General features: G+C 46.9%; 1 protein-coding gene and 1 pseudogene across 1 annotated transcript; one reads left to right on the top strand and one right to left on the bottom strand.

Annotated features, from left to right (window-relative positions):
- Nucleotides 1-1,982: 1,982 nt before the first annotated feature.
- On the bottom strand, nucleotides 1,983-3,898 carry Fzd5 (frizzled class receptor 5). The gene has a single exon (XM_042679372.1). It carries the CDS (start codon nucleotides 3,809-3,811, stop codon nucleotides 2,054-2,056), a length of 1,758 nt encoding a protein of 585 aa, XP_042535306.1. The 5' UTR covers nucleotides 3,812-3,898; the 3' UTR covers nucleotides 1,983-2,053.
- Nucleotides 3,899-7,219: 3,321 nt separating this feature from the next.
- On the top strand, nucleotides 7,220-7,724 carry LOC122107579 (annotated as a pseudogene).
- The last annotated feature ends 14,853 nt before the right edge of the window (nucleotides 7,725-22,577 follow it).

Raw genomic sequence — 22,577 nt, 5'->3', positions numbered from 1 at the left:
TCTTCCTTCATTTGAAAAAACAGGAGAGAAACTGGTGCTCGGACTGGGGTTCTACTGCAAGGTACCTGAATGAATAGAGGTATAATAAAGTTCTTTAGCTATATGTGCTGAGTTTTGTCAAAGCTACTGACATTTTAATTTGGGTTCAGTTAAGTATGTAAGGGCAGTGCATTACCCTTATTATAAATGTGGACAGCCATTGAGTGACTTTAAAAAACTATAGATCTAAGTGTTTCTCCACCAGCTAAGTATTTAAAGTCCCCATTTGTCTATTCAATACCTGTGACATAAAACTGACCTAGACTTAAATTTTAATTTTCCAACTTCCATTCAAATGAAGCAGAAATGCTTAGATTCCAGTTCTTTTCCTAAGTAAGCTTTCCCAAATAATTGTTCATTGTGTTGGTTGTTGTAACTTCCTCTATCTTGTCCCCAGTCCAGGCCACTGGTGTTTGCTGGCCAATGGGAGGCCACCCCCTTCTCAGTAATGGCCTCACTCTTCATAAGTGAATGCTTAAACAGATTAGGAAAGCAAACAGAAGTGTGTGAAAGTGTGTGTGTGTGTGTCCCCAGTGTGTGCTTGTGGGGGGAGGGGCACAAAAAAGGAGGCTTTCCTCTTGGGATAGTGTTACATTGATCCATCCTTGCGAATTTCCAGAAGCATGTTATGGGTCTTGTTTGTCTTGCTGAGAGAACTGTAGTGCTGCTTCCACCAGGCTAAAAATTAGCCCAGAGTCAGGGACACTTGTTTTCCCTCCTTGAGACTAATGTTTGGCCACAGGTAGCCAGGCGCCCTCCCCCCAGTACCAGCACTTCATTCGAGGGTGGGTGTGGTTTCTAATCACAGCTCTCCAGGAGAGGAGGAATAAGAAAAGCAAAAGGACTGTTTAACATGATAAAGGAGGTGGGGTGTGGGGGCAGATAAGAGAAGTGGTGGAAATTTTCTTTAATTGCTGGGAGCTTCTACTTTTGAGTCCCTTGAAAAGGAAGCCCACCTTCGGTGAGGTACTCTAAATCCTTCCAGAGAAGTAACTGGGTTTATGGTCAAGAAAACTGTAGCACAGGTTCTTAAAAAAAAATTTAATTAATAAGGGATGACTGGAACTTATTAAAAGCCTCCCACCCCTCTCCAGCACAAAGCTCACCATCTCGGTCGTCTATACTTCAGATCAACCAATTATGATCACTTAAGTTTCTCACTATGAGAAATGTTTATGCCCCACACCCTAGATGCCTCCTATATTCTACCTCCGTTAGGAATGCGAATGATTAACATACTATGGACTAGAATCTAGGCTTACCCAACCAAGTAAAGGAAGCACATAAAATCAGAGAGCTCCTTTAGCTTGTCTCTTGGGGAGGCCTTAACCACGGGAGGGTAAGGGGTGATACCCGGAACAGGAAGCTGCCATAAAGGAAATTGGACAGTTTTAAACAGGGGTAGGAAAAAAAAAATTGAAAAACACACTCCACACCGTCTCACTCACAGCAGCCCAAACTCTGTTCACATTTTTTTTAAAAAAGACACATGTATAGGAAATAGATTTTCCCAATTTAGATCATGCAGTTCAAAGAAACCTGAACCAAGTGTAACCTCATCGCAATGCCAACTTGAGGATTTGGTAAAGCCCCCAAAGCAAAGGTAAATTTTGTTGCCAAAAATGCAACAGAGTTTTTTTTTCCAAAAAAAAAAATTAAAATACATATAAATTAAAACCAGAGTTCCTCTAAAGAAGGTAGCAAAGGAACGCAAACTAGAACACACAAGACTGAGCTGAGCCCCTTTGAGAAGAACCGGGTCAGGTCCACCCTGGAAACCGTCCCCTTCCCCCTCCCCCTGCTCCTCCCCCTCCACTTCCTCTCCCTCTCTCTCTCTCTCTCTCTCTTTCTCTCTCTCTCCCTCTCTCCCCCCCCAGGAGGGGGCATCAGCACCAAGAAGGTAAACGGAACTGACCTTCGCCAAGCTACCCAACAAAACAACCCCCCCTCCACTTCCAGCACGGGTGCAGGGGCGGGGCCGGGCCTCCGCCTCGGCCTCCTCCTCCTTCTCCTCCTAGACGTGCGACAGGGACACCTGCTTGTGGTACGCGGCGGCGGGGCCCGGCGGCCCGGTCCTGCCAGTGAGCGCGGCGCTGGCCTCCGCGTAGTCCCCGGAGGCCATGGCGCCACCGCTCTTGTGGCCCCGCCGCGGGCGGCAGCAGCAGCGGCTGGTAAAGCGCCGCCAAGACTCCACGGTCTTGCCAGACCAGATCCAGACGCCCGACGTGATGCCCACGACCAGGCACATGAAGTACTTGAGCATGAGCACCCAGTACTCGGGTTTGGCGCGCGGTTGGCCCGCGTCGGAGCCCGGGCACGCGCAGGTGAGGGCCGCCTCCCAGCTCTCCCGGTAGTGCTGTTCGTACAGGTAACAGGCCACCACGATGCTGGCGGGCACCGTGTAGAGCAGCGTGAAGATGCCGATGCGGATCATGAGCTTCTCCAGCTTGTCCGTCTTCGTGCCACCCTGCTTGATGACGCTACGGATGCGGAAGAGAGACACGAAGCCCGCCAAGAGGAAGAGCGTGCCCACCAGCAGGTAGAGCACCAGTGGGCCCAGCACGAAGCCACGCAGCGAGTTCAGGTTCTGGTTGCCCACGTAGCAGATGCCGGCCACCGGGTCCCCGTCCACGGAGCTCAGAGCCAGCGCCGTGATGGACTTGACGCTGGGGATGAGCCAGGCGGCCAGGTGGAAGTACTGCGCGTAGCCCGCGATGGCCTCGTTGCCCCATTTCATGCCGGCCGCCAAGAACCAGGTGAGCGACAGGATGACCCACCAGATGGAGCTGGCCATGCCGAAGAAGTACACCAGCAGGAAGACGACGGTGCACAGCGCCGGGCCCGTGGTCTCGTAGTGGATGTGGCTGTGCTCCCGGCTGCAGGCGACGCTGGCGTGGCCCACGACCAGGCGCACGAGGAACCCCAGGGACACGCACAGGTAGCAGGCCGACAGGAAGATGATGGGGCGCTCGGGGTAGCGGAAGCGTTCCATGTCGATGAGGAAGGTGGCCACCGTGGTGGCGGTGGAGATGAAGCACAGAACGGACCACAGGCCGATCCAGAAGGTGGCGAACGTGCGCTCGTCCGGGCTGAAGGACGGCTGGTAGCAGGGCACCGCGCAGTTGGGCACCTGGCCCGTCCACACCTTGTTGTAGAGCGGGTGCGACTCCTTCAGGATGGGCACGAAGGGCTCCCGGCACGTGCACACCGAGGGGCCTCCGCTGGCGCACTCGCCCCCGGAGGATGGGGCGCCTGGGGCGCCCGGGAGGGTGGGCTTGGCCGGGAAGGACCTGGGGGGCGCCGTGGTGGCCTCGCTGCGGTTGTAATCCATGCACAGGACCTCGGCGTCGCGGCCCAGCACGGGGAGGCGGTCACAGCTCATGCGCTCGGGCCAGGCGAAGCCGTACTGGCGCATGAGCGGCGAGCAGCCGGCCTTGGCGCGCTCGCACACCGAGCGGCAGGGCGGCAGCGGCTTGTGGTAGTCCGGGAGGCAGATGGGCGTGTACATGGAGCACAGGAAGAAGCGCAGGTCGGGCGAGCAATGGATCTCCACCAGCGGCCAGAACTGGTGCACTTCCAGGCCGGCTTCGTCCTGCGTGTCGTGGTTGAACTGGTTGGGCATGTGCGTCAGGTTGTAGCCAATGCCCCGGCACATGGGCACCGTGATTTCCTGGCACACAGGGGCCTTGGAGGCGGCCGCCGCCCGACCCGCCAGCTGTGTCAGGAGCAGCAGCAGCAGCGAAGGCGGCGCGCACGGGTCAGGCCGAGCCATCGCCCCCCTCCCTCCCCTCGTCTCGAGCAGCCCGCGAGGGGCCGACACAGGCCGAGGAATCCGGGACCCGGGCTGTCCTCTCCGCACACTTGGATGTCGACGCCGGGGCTGGCAACCTGTTGGTTTCTTTTTCTCTTAAAGAAATCCGTCCAGCGCTAAAACTGCTTTCGGGAAGGCGCTGTCTCCACTCGGGTCCTCCGGGGGGGGGAGAAGAGACTGGCGAGGGCTCCGATCCCGAGCAAAGGAGTCTTTTTAACAAGACAAAATCGGGGAGACAAATCACAACCACCCCTCGCAGAGGGGAGAGTCAACAGCCTGGTCCCCGCCAGGAGTTTCCAATCTCTCAGGGAACCTCTCTCTTCTCCTCCCCTTTCCCCGCGGGACCCGGACTTCTGACTCCCCACACCCTCCTTCCCAGGACAGGCCCTCGGGGCTGCGTCTCCGGACTGGGCGCTCTGCCCCAGGAAAGGGGCCGAGGAAGCGGGCGGGCGCGGGCTCTCACCTCTGCGGGTCCCGCTGGGGGACAGAGGTCCGCAGCCAACCTGGATCGTCCGTCCTCCGAGCCACCCGGCTCCGAAACGCCACTCCGAGTCGGGCCGGCGCTGGGAAAGTTTAGCACAAGGCCGGGTACGGGTGGCGGCGACACATGGCAGCAGGTGGGGGCGTCTCAGGGAGCAGGGCGCCCCCGGAATGCGATCGGCGTAGGCCGGTCACTCGCCTTCTCTTCCTCCGGATCGCCCCGCATGATCCGGGCGGAGCGGGGCAGGGGCAGGCCGGGCGTTCCACCCGGGACCGGGAGCAGAACGAAGAGCGAGCGCGCCTTGGCAGTACCTGGGCGGGAGAAAGGCGAGGCGCGGCGGCCCGGGGACCCCGCTGCCTTACAGCACCGCGAGCCGCCGGCGCTGGCCCGGCCGGGACTGCATGGTGAGCGCCCGCCGCCGCGTCCCGCCCGCCGCTCGCCCGCTCCCCTGCAGGGGGCTCCGCGCTCCGGCGGACTCCGGGGGGCGGTGGCGGCGCTCTCCGGACGCACCCGGCTCGGCTCCTCCCCCCGCCCCGCGCTGGCGCACCCTCTCGCCCACCTCCTTGGGGCACGGAGCAGCGGGCGGCAGCGGCTGAGTCTCGGCCGCAGGCTGACTGCCCTCTCCCGCCGCGCCCGGGTCACCTGCCTCTAATGCCCGCCGGGAGGCCCCGCCCCCGGCCCGCCCCCCTCGGGCCCGGGCTCCTGTTGCGGGCCGCCCCACCAAGCTCTCCTTGGGTCCCCGCCCACTGCCCCGCGGGCTCCTCCAGCCCCCCGCCCCTTCGCGCCCTGTGGCCCCGCCCGGGGCGGGCAACGGTAGAGTGTTGGCCAATAGTGGGCCTGGAAATGATGGGGGCGGGGAGAATGCTAATCACCTCTGCCTTGAGAACCCGGGCGGGAAACCCGAGCAAGAAGTCCCTCCGGAGTTCTCCGCGGGCGCCCGCCGCACCGAGCGGACTCCCGCGCCCGTGAAGGTCAAGCTTCTGGAGCTCTGCTCCAGGTCTCTCCTCTCCGCGAGCTCGGCTTCTTTGCAGAGCCCGGCGCTTGTGTGGAAGAACTACCTCAAGAAGTACTGTTCGCTGTGACACCTGTCTCTAGTCTGCGCTGTCGTGGGTTGGGTGAAAGAAAACCCAACGCTTAAGGAGCCCCTCCCGCGTTGTTCGTTTGCCTCTTCCTATAGACTTGGAATCCTGGCAGTTCTAGGGTGCGAGAGCTCTTTACCGGCTTGGCACGGTGACCCGGGCAACTGAGCTAAAGCTAAAGCGAGCACCTGGCCATCTCGTGCACCGCCCTATGCTGGAACCCAGGGAGCTGGGCAGTGGCACGCACCATCATCTTCCCCATCCCGCTCCCCACGCCCTGGCTGTTTTCCAGCTTTGATCTTATACATCGCCTAGAAACATCTTACTGTTGGGACCAGAAAGCCCTTTTCTGATCTGGGAAGATGTCAGTCCTTTTCAGTCGAGGTTTGTGATGATAAAGTCGCAAACTCTGGGTTCTGTACTGGGCAGGGAGCCGGACCCCCGGGGCTGCTCACCACTAAGCTGCGCCCGGGAGCTTCCTGGGGGGCGGGGGGTGCAGGCTGGGGGCTCGGAGGAAGCCCCGGGCCGGGGAAGACCTGCGGGGCACCACGACCCCCGGGACGCGCAGGGGCGCTCTCCAGATGGGTTGTTAGGCTGCAAGTTTTAAATGTCCAACGCGTTCTAATTAGGTTGGAAGACTGAGGTGTTTCGCATACTTGAAATTCATTCACACGCCTAGGAAGAGAGTTTACATAGTACCCCTCTCCCCCAACCTTTTCTCTCGCTGGAGGGGGAAAAAATAGCGAAACAGGCAGAGGGCCTGGGGGACACTTGAAGGACTCAGGACTGCTCTCGGTGGCTCAGATAGGCTGCGAATTGTTGCCGATCTTTTCTGTCCCATTTGTAAAGGCTGGGAGACTAAACTGCAGAAGAGCCATCTCCCTCTTCTGTTATAAGCTCAGCCTCATCACTAATCGCTCCACAGACATTGTAACTCTGAATAAATATGGGAAAATGTACACTGCATCTTTCAGTCTCTGGAATCCTACAGGTGTTCATGTTTTATCTCCTTACTTAGAATGAATTACTTGGCACTTTATGTCTGCAAACCCCATCCCCACCTTACAAGTAGTGAGAGTTGAAAGACGATGACTCTGCCATCTGAAAGAAAGGGAACCCTCGATGGAAAGTATGCACAGCCTGTGAACATGCCAGCAAGGACTGTCTCCGTCTGTGCCCTTGTGCAGCGGTGGAATTGGGGAGGACAAGTGTTGGCTAATAATAAAAATTATTTGAACTTGGAGAATGTTAACAACGCGCACTGGAATTTAGCCAGAATACTTATGTTCTTTCACTTGGTTCTGACTCTAACTCTGTTATCTAATGGTTGCAGACCTGTCTCTTCTTAATCATTAGCCAAATGCTTACTTTTTGCCTGGAGATAATAACAGTAACAATAGAAGAAAATACGGTTAGTTGAGTATAGTGATTCATGCTTGCAATCCCACACTGAGAAAGGGAGGCAGGAAGACCTCAAGTTTGAGGCCAGCTAGATCTACCTAGTGAGACAGTATCAAAGAAAGAGAGAGAAAAATAGAGAGGAAGACAAAATGAAAAAAGGATGGAAAGAAAGGCAAGGAAAGAAGGAAGAAAAAGAAAGAGCAAAATATTGTCAAAATAGACTTGACTTTCATTCCTGCTTTTTTCCCACATATTACTTCAATTTAAAGGTGGTTTTAACTGGAAATATGGTTCAAGTGGTAGTGCCATCCAAACAAACATGAGTATCTCAGTACCACCAAAATGTGAATCAATCAATCAATCAATCATGAATGTAGTTTAAGGCAGCTGTATTGGGCTGCAGGGAAGATGGTGGTCTCCACAGGAGTTAAACTTCCTTGTAATTTTCTCTTATTGGAAGAACTTGAAGAAGGACAAAAAGGAACATGCAAAGGTGCAGTTAGCTGGGGCCTTGACGAGAATGAAGATATGACACTTACAAGGTAGACAGGCATGATTATTGGGCCACCAAAGACAAATTATGAAAGCAGAACACATAGCCTAAAAGTAGAATGTGGGCCTAAATATCCAGAAGCTCCTCATCAGTTAGATTTGTAACAAAAATTCATATGAATGGAATAAACAATTCCAGTGGAAAGGTGGATGCATGGAGCATACCAGTGTTAGCAAAGTTGCAAAATTCATATAGCATCGAAGTTGTACTTCATGAGCTAAGACATCTAAAGATGTCCAAGGAAAATATGAAGCTTCCACAGCCACAGAAGGACAAACATATAATAACTAATTTTAGTGAATCTCAAATTTGTCTTAAATCAACCATCTACTCATATTAATGTCTTGATTAAATATCACAGTGCAAAATACCTACACATTAAGGAAGAGAATTCCAGCTGGTAAACATGACCTGGACACTGGTAAGAGCATATTTAATATATGCACACTCATTATGTTTTCAGATAACAGGAGGAAAAATTTTTGCAGCAGAATTTTTCTTTCTCTTGTTAAGGCAAGTGGTAGAGCATTAGCCTTGAGCTGAAGAGTTGAGGGACAGTGCCTAGGCCCAGAGTTCAGGCCCCACAACCGGACCCCCCCCCCAAAAAAAAACAAACAATCAAAGACGTTTCACTGTAGTATTTCACACAACTATCAATTATTATCTCTATCCCTTTCTTCAGTCTCCTATTATTGAAGTTTTCAATGGGTTTCCGGATATTATTATGATACATACGCAATGCATTTTTAATAGTCTCTCTCTTCTTTTCCCTGTTCCCTCTGGTGTCCTCAAAGTCACAATTACAAGCTTGTTTTCTCTATATATGTATTTATGATCCTGTGTGTATTTATGTATATGCTTATTTTTAGGTCTAGCTTCCATGTGAGAAAATATTTGGTCCTTGTTCTTCTCACACTGGTATATTTTGCTTAACATGATCCATTTATCTGTAAGAAAAACCCCATATTTTCACTTTTCTTTATGGAAGAACAAGAATCCATTGTGTATGTATACCCCATTTTTTTCCCAATCAATCTCTGGGCTGTTTTCATAGCGTGATGATTGTGAATAGTGCTACGGTGAACATGAGCATTTGAGTGCCTCTATTGTACCCTGCCTTACATTCCTTTGGGTATATGCCCACCATGGTATCTCTGGATCATGTGGTACTTCTATTTTTAGTGATTGCACTAGTTTACATTCCCACCAACAGTGCATCCTCACCAGCATTTGTTGTTGTTTGTGTTCTTGACGATAGCCATTCTGACTGGAATAGTTTAAACCTCAAAGTCAAAATGTATCCTGAGTGTTGAGTCATTATTCAGCAAAGTAGAAAACACTAAATGTTTTAAAGATACAACTGTTCTGTGTGCGTATGTGATGATGCCAGGGATCGAACCCAGAGCCTTGTACATCCTAGGCAAACACTCTTAACCATGAGCAATACCCCAGGTACAAGTTTTAAGCTCTTAAAATATCAGCAAACATCTTCCTGGGTTAATTCACTCGCCTAGTCTTACACTGATCCAGCCACTAAGCTAGTCAAAAAACATGGAATTTCTGCCTTGAAGACACTAATGCTATACTATTTCTACAAGGTCAAACTCAAAATTAAATTTACATTATTATTCTGGTATGTTTAATCATTGAAAGTCTAGAGGATAATGCTAAATGTTCTATTTGAAAAGCGACATTCAATAAGTTTCAAAATACTGGTTTTGGATTTTTCTCATTGGGGAATAATTACAGTGTTTTTCTTCTCTCTCTCTCTCTCTCCTTCCCCCACTCACAGCACTGAGTTTTGATCTAAGGCCCTTGCACTCACTCAGCTTGCTCATTATGCTTGTGCTCTGCCATTTGAGCTACACCTTCCTCCTCAGCATTTTTATTCTTACTAGATTTATGTTGTTTATACATACATTGTTCTCAATGCTATAGAAATGGATGAAAAGGCAGCATTTGTACGCTATTTAACAGATTGATGTTTGAGCTTGGAATGGTACATGAAAGACAGTCACCTTCAATAATCATTTGTGAAATACTTGAGTGCGTAATCAACAGCAGAGGTTAACTTTCTTCAACTTCACAACTGGCATTGAGTTGTTGAATGTAGTATACCATATGAACTGTATTTCTGAAGTTGACTATACTACGTAAAATAGAGCGGTCATCTGAGTTTGACTTTGACTTTTACCTGTATACCTTAAGGCACATCATCCAACAACTTCTTGTCTGTAAAAGGGAACTAGAAGTCATTATCTACCTCACAGAACTAGTGTCAGAAGTAAATTAACTTCTATAGAAAAGCATTCAAACCATGTCTAGCACCTGAGGAATCTGCCCAGAGCTCAGCTATTAGTACTTTCTTGTAGGGTTTGTTCTATTTTCCTATTTCCCCAGTTTTCTTTTGCACATTACTTTGACAATGGAAAGAAATGAAGAACTCTTTTTTTCAGAGGTGCTTTATTTCTCTGCACACTCCCAGCTCTCATAAGCTATTTTGCCACATAGTACTAAATTGAATGCCAAAGCATGGATCATTTTACCGGCCCAGGAGAAATTTTGCTTCTCAGGTGCACACCCCTTGACATCAGCAGTCACACATGTGCAGGCACCAAACAGAGCTCCACCAGCCGGCCTGAACTCCAGCTCCTCATCTATCCTACAGCATCTCTCTGCATTCGTTCCATCAGATCTGAACCTTCATTGACAAAATAAGACACTAGCCAGAGAATTAACACCATGAGCCACTTTTCCAGGTTGATCATGAGAATGTCTTTTTTTTACATTATAAGTGGAAAATAATTCCATGATAATCTTCAGTCCTCTTCCCTCTTACATGATGGTAAGAGATTATAGCAAAGTAAAAGCAGCTTTCTTTTGCTCCCCAAGGTAGTGGAGAACTAATCTTTCCTATCTTGATCAATGGGGCTCTCAGTCGCACTTTATAATCACCTGGGGAGCTTTAAGAACAAGAGAGTGTTGGCTCCTATTAAATTGGGATTTATGGTTGAGGGGCCTACGTATTGTTTCAAGGTTTCTTTTATTTGCTTATTTGTTTTGTTGCTGTTTTGTTTTCAACTCTGCAGATGATTTTAATTTTCATCTAGAGCTAAGAACCACTGAAAAAGACAGTTGGGTGCCCATTTAGTACAGCCCCAAACTTGAACCTCACTGGATTTTCTGCTAAAAAAAAAAAAAAAGGATTAAAGTGGAACACCTCAAGAGAAGGAATGGGGAAGTGCATTCTAGCCTAATTACATCTGAGTTTGTTTAGAGTTTGTTTAGGCTGAAGGGAAAATTCTGTAAAGCAACAGAATTATAGTAAAATGCATTGGCAGTGATGTTAACCACAATACCTGCCCTGGGTGAGATATGGAGCCCTTTCTATATCCTGACTGTGCTAAGCATTTTGTATATAGATGAAGAAGCTGTGATTCAGGCAAGCTGAGTAACTTAGGTTTCCCTCACTGCAAAGCCTACATCAATTGTGGGCTTTGCTGTGGGCCTACCAGCAACCATTCAAGTACTGGATTCCAAGAAGCATTAACTGATAAATTTTGAGAAAATCAATTTCTTTCATTTGTTGCCATTCTGGTCTGGAGATTGGTTAGCATTTTCAGCTCTGGTATGGTCTCTTGTATGTAAAGGTGAAAGTGTGGGAAATCTGAAGGCTCTGAGTTCATGTAGAATCCACTATAAATGCAGTACAACTGTTCTTTGACTTTTCTAGACTAGGCATGCAAAGGGAGGCTCTGTGGACTACATTTTAGAATCTTCTAGAGGGTTCTGTGGTGGTGGTTATTGTCTGATTTTTTTGTTTGTTTGTTTTTCTTGGCAAGACTGGGGATTCTACTCAGAGCCTCATCCTTGTGAGGCAAGTACTCTACCACTTGAGCCATGCCCCCTGTCCTTGCTTTTAGCTTGTTCCCCCCCCCATAAAGTCTCTCACTTTTGCCTGGGCCAGCAATCATCCTGTCTTTGCCTCCCAAGTACTTGAGATTATAGACATGTGCCATCAACCCCAACCAGATCCTTGTGGTTCTTGATAAAGGAGAACTTTAGTTCATTAAACATAGACTTGACCACAAGGCCCCATCAACAGTAGTTCAAAACAAAAGCAAAAACATTGACTCTGCACCTGCTATGAACTGGTGCCAGAGGCCCAGAAGGGGACGGCATAGGTGACAGAGCAGGGCATCAGAACACCAGAGAAGTGCATTTAACCCAATCTGGTGGCCCAGGAAAGATCCAGGCTGTCCTGAAAGGCTGGGTATGAGTTGGGTGATCCACTGAGGCTTAGAATAGGGAAGAGAAGATTTAGTGTTTCAAAGAGAGAAAGGTTTAGTACTAAGAATCAAGCAGGGACTTTACAGGAAGTTCAAGGGTCCACTGCAGTTGACATGATACAAAAATCATGATAATGGCATTGCTGCCACAACTGCCTTCCACACCAACAGAGTAGATGGCTCCACATCTAGAAGAGACACCAAGTCCAGCAGCATGAACTATCTTTAACATTTATTTTCTAGCCTGGCTTGTCAGCAGCAACAACAACCACAACAATATCAGAAACATCAGATGAATAATAAGGGTGGCTTCTGCTTTGCATCTGCCTGCCAAATCTCATGTGAAAGCACCTGATTGACAGAGTATGGACAGCTGCACAACCTAGCTGCAAGGGAGTCTGGAAAGCATAATTTTGAGATTTCCAATCAATTCAACTAGATTGCTAAAAGAAAGATAGAATGGAAGTCAGGAGAGTCTCTCCTCAATGTGTACTACAAAGTAAAGACTTCATAGACAGAGGAAGTAGCCCATGCAAGGGGGTAGGGTACAACCAGGAGAAAGCATGGCTCCAATGACAGACACCTTAGGATTGCTAGGCAATCACAGTAATAGAAGTGTTGGAAAAGAGCATTTACCTGAAAATGCACTCATATCTAAGCAAAGTATTTTTTGTTAATTATATTCATGCATATATCCTACACATAACACCCCTTTACTAATACTGTGTTTGATTTATTGAACTGACTGATAATGCAGAGGACAAAGAAGATGAGCACGGCACAAGAAAATAAACAGAAGGGTTTGGTAATATTTATCCACAAAGCAGCATGGCTACCTTAGTTTTATATTGCTATATAAAAAAAGTAGAAACCATTCTAGGCATTTCAAGAAGAAAAATATGTACTACTAAGAACCACCTTTTTTTTTGAGGTACTGGGGACCAAGCCTAGGGCCTTATACATGTCAGAAAAATGCTCTGCCATTGAGCTACAACTACAATCCCAAACTGAGTAATTTAGAAAGAAAGAAAGAAAGAAAGAAAGACAGACATTTGTTACAATTTGTTAACAAGGCTGGAAAGTCAATGTCAAGTTATCTTCTGATGAGAACTTTCTTGCTGCTTCATCTCATGACAGAGGCAGAAAAACGAGAGAGAGAGAGAGAGAGAGAGAGAGGGAGAGAGAGAGAGAGAGAGAGAGAAAGGAAAAATAGATAGCACAAGCTCAGCTCTTATAGCCTAAACACCTCTTCAAAGTCTCATCTCTTAATCAAACAATTAGACATGAATTTGGGAGGGGCAAACACACTAACCAAGAGAAATCCCTAAACATCTTCAGGCTTGGTGTCACAAATGCCATTGATGACTACTTGAGTCTCCTTTTATTTCTCCTTCCTGAAAGAACACAAGTTGACTTTTAGATACCTTTAGATTTCTGCATAGTCATGATCTTCAGGGAAGGCAGGAGCTCTGGTTTAAGGTCCCAGAAGTAACACATGCCTGGTCCAACTGATCATGTGCTCGCCTTCTTGGCAGCCTTGATGTACACATGAGTATGAGACACAATTCTGGCTCAGGAGGAAGAGGATGAATATGAAGCAAGTCTATCAAGAGGCTTATGGGAAAAGTTTTACTCAAAACAGGAAATAATCCTCTCAATGAGTTTTGTTTTATTTTCATGAGATACCTGCTCCAATGGAACCTGTGACAGGAGAGCTAAGCTGGCACACTGAAGAATGACTACAAGGCTGACCGCCTCCAGATTCGTGTCATATGCTACAATCTATTGTTTCCCTTTCAAGCCAACAAAATCAGTAATTTCTGTCACTTGCAACCTAAAGCCTTCTAACTTCTATGCCCAGACTGTATACTAGAAATGGGACTGTGCTTGCTTAGCTAACGGAACTCTCTGGAGGAAATTTAAGGACAGAAATTTATTCTCCTTTTTTTTTCTCCCTCTCTCTTTTTTTTTTAGGCAGAAAAACTTATTCATCCTTTAAAATCATTAAGACTCATTTAAATGTCACTTCTGTCAAGCTGAGTTATGTGTTACCGCCTGTACTTTCCACTGCCCTTCCTCTAGTAACAGAATTTTTATTCATCTACTTTTTCCACCAACGTTTATTGGTTGAATTTTATTGGTATGTTTGGTACTCCTTTAGCACAGGGGATGGAGCAAGCAACTAGTCAGCTGTATAGAGATTTCAGTTATTGAGAACAGAAATTGAATGAAGATTTTAACTATAATCACTCATGAAAGGCTCATACGGCAGGATTAAAAAAGGGGGACAATGTGACTACCTTGATTTATGTTACAGTATTGGGATTATTCTTCTGAAAGCACCCCATAGAGGAGGGAGGCCCCGAGTCCCTAGATCCTTTTCTCTTGAATCCTAATGAGCTTGTGATAGTTTTGAGTACCAGAATATGCTGGAAGCAATGCAGTAGGACTACATGAGAAGGTCATAGACTCACCCTGGGGCTTCGACCTGGTTCTCTTCGATCACAGTAGCCAATGCTGCTGCTGCCTCCTATCCCACCCATTTCCATCTCCTCTTCTTTTCTATTTTTGCTGGTCCTGGAGCTTGAACTCTGGGCCTACATGCTGTCCGGGGCTTCTTTTACTCAAGGCTAGCACTATACCACTCCAACCACAACGTCCCTTCTGGCTTTTTGCTGAATAGCTAATTGGTGATAAGAGTCTCACAGACTTTCCTGCACCAGCTGGCTTTGAACCATGATCTTCAGATCTCAGCTTCTGGAGTAGCTAGGATTACAGACATAAGCCACTATTTCCTCTACTTCTTTAAGGTCAGCACCTCATGCTTACTAAGCAAGTACTCTACCACTTGAGCCATACTTCCAGCTCTTTTTGCTTTCATTTCTTTCTTTCATTTTTTAAATTGTGTGTGTATAAGTGTGCATGCGTGCACACACATGTGTGTGGGCCACCTGTGCCAGAATTAGGGCTTGAACTCAGGGTCTTGTGCTTTCATTCAGCTTTTTTGCTTAGGGCTGACATACTACCACTTGAGTTATAACTTCTGTCTTTTTGCTGCTGCTTCATTGAATATGAGTCTCACAGATTTGGGCTGGGTAGGTGGCTCAGTGGTAGAGTGCTTGCCTTGCATGCCTGAGGCCCTGGGTTCAATTCCTCAGCACCACATAAGCAGAAAAAAGCTGGAAGTGGCACTGTGGCTCAAGTGGTAGAGCGCTAGCCTTGAGTTGAAGAGCTGAGGGACAGTGCCCAGGCCCGGAGTTCAGGCCCCATGACCTGACCGCCCCCCCCCCCCCCCAAAAAAAAAAGAGTCTCATAGATTTGTCTGCCAAGCTGACATCACACCTTGGCTCTCAGATCTCAGCCTGCTGAGTAGTTAATATTAGGTGTGAGCCAACAGTGCTTGATGATATAGTTTCTTTTTCACATAGGATCTCAGACTTTGGCCAGGGAGTGCCTGTCCCCAGAGTAACTGGAACCAAGACATGCATCACTCTGCCTAGCCTGGAACACTGTCTTCTTGCGATGCTCTTGCTTGGAACCCAGCTGACAGTCCTGGCTGAGTGAGCTTTCTGGTCATGCAGGCGGCTTTCTCATACATGGGTGGCAAGCAGAGTTTCTGATCCATTCAATCCCCTCCTCAACTCACCTCAATTGGATAAGTCCTCCCAACAAAGATCCTGGATACCAGGGCACAGAGATCAGTGCCCTCCTGTGCCCTCTCCAAATCCCTGTCCCATGAGGTGGATGAGAGGAAGGCAGGGTTGTTGTTTGACACCACCAGCTTGGAACATTTCATGACAGTCGCGGTAATTGGCACACCCCAAATGTGCCTTCCTATGAAGCCTCAGATGGTCGCAGAGACCTCTTTTTTTTTTTTTTTCTTTTTACCTCACTCAGTTGGTGATCAACTTCTGCACTGAAGCTTGGGAACTTTCATCCACCCCACTTTCATCCTATTCAATCTCCCTGTTGATGATATGCATGTGGAAATGTCTAATCTTTTAAAACACAAATCTTCGCCATTGATCTTCATATCCTGCTGCCATGAGTTCCCAGGTCAATTGTGTGCAGTGGGGGAAAAATGAAAGGCCCTCCTTTCATCCATTTTCAACACGCGTCTTTTTTTTTTTTTTTTTATCTCATCTTGTCCTCTTGTTCTTCCCCAAGTAAAACCATTGCCATTTTGTGGGGATCTAGACACAGAGAACTGAGGTGAGATAATTTTCTTTTGAGTTGATCACCCAAAAGGCCTTGGGCACATTAAGGCCATGGAGCAGTGGGTTTTAGCTGGCGACTTAAAGGTGATGGCCCACTCGGTTCTAATTAGTCACAACTTTAGTCCTACACTTTTCAAAAAATAGTCCCTAAATTCTGCAAGAGGCAATTGTCTTGTAAAGCTGGGAAACAGAGCACAATGGAGTGAGGAGAATACTGGGGACAAGGAGAGGAGCAATGTGGATTCAAGTTTCAGCCTGGGGCCAGCTATGTGTATTTAGGTACAAGCTTTAGCCCCTCTGGGCCTCTATGTGTGTTGAGAAGGGGCAGTGTACCAATACTAGGGCTTGAACTCAGGGCCTGGCCACTGTTCCTTAGCTTTTTGGCTCAAGACTGGCACTCTACCACTTGAACCAGGCCCACATGTGGCTTTTTGCTAGCTTAATGGAGATAAGAGTGCCTGGCCTGGTTTTGAGTGGTGATTCGCAGATCTCAGTCTCCTGAATATCTAGGGTTATAGGCGTGAACCACCAGTGCCCAGCTGGGCTTGAACCAGTGTCCTGTAGTAACCTTTGACCTCTAACATTTTGTAAATTCTATCTAGCAATCTTTTACAAACATCTGCCTTATGAATGCCTGGGAAGTGGTCTATACCATAAGCCATGGGACTACAGAGAGCAACAAAAGTAAGTTGCCTGTTTCCCAAAACAAGTTCCCAAGCAGGATTCAACTGCCAAGCAGATTCCCCCATGGCTATGAAGGGGCAATTGGCATCTTGAGTCCCAGCTTCCCTGGGCTTCAACCCTGTCTTCCCTTCTCTTTGTTTCTGTGAGCTTGCCTAGATTTCACAGTTGAATTGCTAGAAGGGTGTGCTGGGGCAAGTTTGTATGAAGTGACAAGAATCAGCAGGTGGGGGTGACAGCTTTTGCTGCATGCTCAGCTCATGAAGCAAAAGAGAAGATTGTCCCAGAGGGCAATGCCCAGCAACTGGTCACACGCATCTGAAGTAATTCGAACTCTTTCCCACTCACCACTGGGGCTGAGGGAAAGCCTTCTGGCTCTCGTTCAGCCTAGATTCTTCTCACTTGCTTTCTATCCTGTCAACTATTCCTTTGACAGTATGATCCTTAGAACTTTCTAGGATCTAACCCACATCTTTTTTTCCTGTACTGCTACTTAGGCTTGATCTCAGAGCCGGAGTGCTGTCCCTTAACTTTTTCACTCAAGGATGGTACACTACCACTTGAGTTACAGCTCTACTTCCAGCTTTTTGCTGGTTCTAAAAGTCTCATGGACTTTTCTGCCCAGGCTTGTCTTAAACTGGGATCCTTAGGTCTTGGCCTCTTGAGTAGTTAGGATTATAGACATGAGACACAGATGTCTATCTCTTACCTACATCTTTAGCTCTGCAATTCTGCTTTCTCTTATACAATGTTTCCTTTCTCAATTCCTTTTGTTATTATGGTACCAAGATGTGAACACAAGGATTCACTAGGCAGAAGTTCAAGCACTCAAACCACATCCACCGCCCTTTTTTGCTTTAGTTATTTTTTTAGATTAATATTTTTCCTGTGTGACCTCAAACCTCAGTGATCCCAATCTCTGCCTCCCAAGCAAGTGGTATTACAGGAGTGAGCCACCACACTGTTCCTACTGTCCAGTTCTCAGTGCTAAAACCACTCATCATCTCTGACCTTGGTCCTGACACATTCACTACTTTTGAAAGGCTGCTATGTATTGGGAGCATTCATTATTTATTACTGGTGGATTGGCAAACTCTCTCAATAGTAATGTGTAGTGTAACACAGCTCCACAGAAACATATTTGCAAGATTCAAGAAACCCCTAAAGTCCTTATATAGGGTATGAAACAGACAAAATTTCAGGTAAGAAGTGGGAGAAAAAAAGCAGAAAAATAATCTATCTGGGTGACCTCACACATCCAATCTCCATCTCTGTGACACCAGATCAGGAAGGTTTGCAGCGAGAACAGCAGCAATTGTGACAGATACTGGCTCTAGTTAAAATAAGTCACAAATTAGCTGGGCGTCAGTGGCTCATACCTGTAATCCTAGGTACTGAGGAGGCTGAGAGCTAATGATCAAAGTTCAAAGCTAGCTTGTGGCACTCTTATCTCCAATTGACCAGTAAACAAACAAACAAACAAACAAACAAAAACCCAGTGGAGGCCAGGCGCGGTGGCTCAGGCCTATAATCCTAGCTACTCAGGAGTTGAGATCTGAGGATTGCAGTTCAAAGCCAGCCCGAGTAGGAAAATCCGTGAGACTAATCTCCAATTAACCACCAGAAAACCAGAAGTAGCACTGTAGCTAAGTGGTAGAATTCTCACCTTGAGCTGAAGAGCTGAGGGATAGTGCCCAGGTCCAGAGTTCAAGCCCCACAGCTGACCAAAAAAAAAGCCAGTGGAGCTGTGGCTCAAGTGGTAGAGCCCCAGTCTTAAGTGAAAAAGGCAAGGGGCAGTGCCCAGGCCCTGAGTTCGAGTCCCAGTCCCAGTACATGCAGGCATGCGTGTACACACACACACACACACACACACACACACACACACACACACACACACACACACACACAGAATGTAACAATTGTGACTTGTTTCTCAAGGTACTGCCATCCCCATTGGATCCCTGTGTCATCAACACTGCCTGTTGTTGCTAAATAAAGGAAATCTGTGTGGTAACCTCATCTAGCCACGGGAGGACTTTGAGGACCCATTGCTTCCAAAACGCTTTCACCTGTATTTGGCTAGGCTGTCCCCATTGCCTGTTGCCCAGAGACACCCTGCAAGGCTCGTTTCCTGTTTAACTAAATGCTGTGTGTAACTGGCCCAACTGATATCCTTTCTGATAGTGGATACAAGTCCTTTGTCAGATATGTGTTTTACAAATATTTTCTTACAGTTGTGATGTGTCTTTTCACACTTTTTTCCCCCCAATATTGGGGGTTGAACTGCGGGCCTTGTGCTTACTCAGCTTGCTTGCTCAGCTGGTACTCTACCACTTAAGCTACACCTCCAGCCTGGCTTGTTTGCTGGTTCGTTGAAATGGGAATCTTGTAGCCTTTTTGGCCTGAGCTGGCTTTGAACTAGAATCCTCCAGATCTCAGTTTCCTGAATTGGCTCAGAGAAGTGAGCCAATGACACCTAACTCTTAATAAGGAGCAGTTTGAAACATCTTGGAGTGGTGTTGTTGTTTTAAAGTGACTGCTGGTGCTCTGTCAATCTGAACCAAAACACCAGACATCTCAAGATCTTTCCCACCCCTTGGTCAGTGTGCTGATAGCACAGGCCATGCATTGCCTACTTCTTCCTGTGAAGCAGCAGCTTCATCCAGTGCGAGCTTTTGGAGGGGAAGGATTTAGGTTAAGCTTAGAGATAAATCATTGCTTGCCAATTCTCGATTATTGATTAGAGAAGGGATTGCTTTTTTGTTAATAATGTATTTTCTCCTTGTTGATTTGTCTCTTCATCCTTAAGTTTTTCCAACAGAATCAGTCAACTGATTGTTATAAAGTATTCCTGCTTTTAAGGCAGGAACAGAGACAATCTTTTGTGTGTGTATATGTGCATATGTGTGTGTGTGTGTGTGTGTGCATGTGTGTGTGTGTGTGTGTGTGTGTGTGTGTGTGTGTGTGTATGCATGCACACAGCTACTGGGACTTGAACTAGGGTCCTGACACTGTCTCTTAGCTTTAAGGCTAGTAGTTTGCCACTGAGCCACAGCTCCACTTCTGGCTTGTTGTTGGCTAATTGGCGGTAAGAGTTTCAACCAACTTTTCTGCTCAGGTTGGCTTTGAACCACAATCCTCAAATCTTGGCCTCCTGAATAGCTAGGATCACAGGCATGAGCCACTGGAAAGTGGCTTCTGCATTTTTCTAAAAGGAAAGTTCTTTGATTCTGACTTAAGTGGAAAACCTCAAGTTGGTCATGAGATATGCAAGGAACGATAATATAAAACAAAGTTATACTAGTATGTGGACATTTCGAAGGTCACATGTCCAGGACCTCCTGCTGACTTAATAGTTTGTAATTGTGTTGTGAAGCTTTTGTTAGACCATCTCTATAAATGCTAATTTTGGATCTAAGTAGATTTTAGGTTCCTTTAAATGAGGACTCAATGATATTCACCTCCCAGCCCAGAATATTCTATATAATGAGCAATAGCTTATTGAGTTGTTTAAAAAAAAATCCTTTTCCTAGTAATCATTGCTGTTGTTTGAATATAAAGTTTGAATATAAAGTATACCACAGAAAGCTCATGTGTGGAAGGCTTGGTTGCAGATGTTAGCTGGGGCCAGAGGCAGGCTTCTGGGAAGTGATTGCATCATGAGGACTCTACCTTCATCAACAGATTAATACAAAATTTGAGTTAACTATGGGAGGTGGTAGAACCGCAGTTCTACTAGATAGGACTAGTTTGGAGGAAGTAGGTCACTGGAAGCCATTCCTGGGAGGGAAGAGACAGACAGACAGACAGACAGACAGACAGACAGACAGACTAGAGACAGAGTAACTAAGAATGTTTGAGGTCTTGAATTCAAACCCTGGTACTAACGCGTGCACGTGCACGTGCACACACACACAGAGTCTCTCTCTCTCTCTCTCTCTCTCTATTTATATATCTATCCATCTACCTCCACCATGAGGAGAGCAGCCTCTATCACATGCCTCTCCCATGATGATTTTCTACCTTGCCTTAGGTCTAGAAACAACAGAACAGTCAACCATGGATTGAAACCTCTGACAACATGGGCCAAAATGAAATCTTGTCTCCCTTCAAATTTTTTTTCTTGCAGATATTTATCACAGTGACAAAAAAAAGCAAACACCAAATCCGCTGAGTTCTTGAGAGAACTATCATCTTATTTATAAAAAGGATTTAAGGAAATGAAAAGAGTTGAGGGAGATCACCCCATTTCCTGAAATGCTGAAACATAGGACCAAAAAGCAAGAAGAAAGACATATGGATGTTCAGTAGAGGAAGGATCTGTACTGGGCAGAATTCTTTGTTATTTCCAAAAGAGGAAAAGAAGTGCAGAGAATGTTCCCTGAAGGCGGGTGGTGTTGAAGGCTTGGTCCCCAAAGTAGCACTATTGGGAGATGATGGAGTCTATGGAGATAGGGGCTGGTGAGATACCTACGGGTCACTTAGGGGTACCTTTGAAGAAGAGTATGGGATCCTGGCCTGTTCCTCCTTATCTCTTGCTTCTTAGCCATGAGGGGTATGGTTTTGCTCTACCAAGAACTCCCATCTATCTTGTTATCTTACCTCAGGACCAAAGACCAACAAAACTGTTGATCAAAACAAACTTTTCTCTTTATAAGTTAATATTCTCAGGTATTTTGTTATAGTGATGGACAGCTGACTAACAACATGAAGGAAAGTGAGGAATACTTGTAGGAAATAAGATGAAGATTCAAGAAGCATATGTATTAACCTATTTTTTTTTGATGCTACAGAAGTACTTGAGGCTGGGTTTCATATAAAGAAGAGAGACTGATTTAGCTTCCAGGACTGGAAGATCAAGAGTCTGGTGCCTATGTCTGCTTGCCTGTGGTGGAGGCCATATGCGGGTGATGTCATAATGGTAGGAGTGAATGCAGAAGACACTTGCAGGTCTTGTGGAAGGGGTGTAGGTGTGAACAAAGAACCAAGAGCACTCAGTGAATGTGCCAGCCTTCCTTCTAACTAGCTGCCTCCAGGAGGGAGAATGCACTCCCATGGAAAATGTATTCACCTTTGACAAGGCCCAGCCTCTTAAAGATCGCAGCACAGTGGGAACAAACTTGCAACATGTGAATGTCTGAGGAGCAAACCCCATCCAAACCACAGGAGCAAGAAGGTAGGGACTTTTGTGACTCTAGTATATTCTTGGAGTCTTGGGAGAGGTTAGCAGAAAGAAGGGCCGGGAGAATGTATGGTCCTTAAGGGATGCAACACTGAGCTGGTTGATTTAAGCCCTCCCATGGAGACATTTCAGATGCCAAATAAAAGGACAGCCACAAAAAAGAAAGTTCTAGGAATAGAAAGTAGTTTGCCATAGAAACTAAAACCCATGCATCTACAGTCTACTACCAGAGGCTGAGTGGTAGGAACAACAGTCATAAAAATGTACAAACATTGCATAGTAGCCCTAGGCAGGCAGAATGACTTCTTTTAGGCCCTTTTAAATAGGGAGCATTGTATCACAATAGCTCATTCATGAAGTCCTGAATATTTGGAAGGAACATCCAGTCCATCTCAAAGTAAGGCTAGATTCCTAGTAACTTTGTGATGTCACCTCCATGATTAGCTGAGTCTCTTAACCAAGTGAGCAGCAGTGCCAGAAACAGATACTGAGCCTGGACTTCTATCTTTGTCCAGAGTTCTAACCCCACTATGTTGCCAAGAGACATTTGTACCTTGGACTTGCCTAAACAAATCCCAGGCAGGTACCACCAACTCCTAGCTGCTACCAGCTTTGTCTGGTCAGCCTGGAGGCCAATTGTGGGACTGGAGCCTGCCATGACAGAGGAAGGTTTTCTGCAGCGTTCAACCTTGGTTGCACATTGCAATTACTCGGGGAGTTTCACCAAAAGGTTGATGCCAGGTTCCCACCCCTAAAGATTTTGATTTAATTGGTCTTCGGTGCCACTTCAACATAGGGATTTGTGTGTAACTTTTTATGGAAGTATATTATACATGTAGAAACG

Source organism: Dipodomys spectabilis, unplaced genomic scaffold, assembly GCF_019054845.1.
Source record: "Dipodomys spectabilis isolate Male_0828 unplaced genomic scaffold, ASM1905484v1 ptg000051l, whole genome shotgun sequence".
Classification (NCBI taxonomy): Eukaryota; Metazoa; Chordata; class Mammalia; order Rodentia; family Heteromyidae; genus Dipodomys; species Dipodomys spectabilis.
This window is presented reverse-complemented; position numbering and strand designations above follow the sequence as displayed.

What these genes read in the sequence shown, in the direction of transcription:
- Fzd5 (XM_042679372.1), bottom strand. Translation starts at nt 3,811, where the DNA reads ATGGCTCGGCCTGACCCGTGCGCGCCGCCTTCGCTGCTGCTGCTGCTC.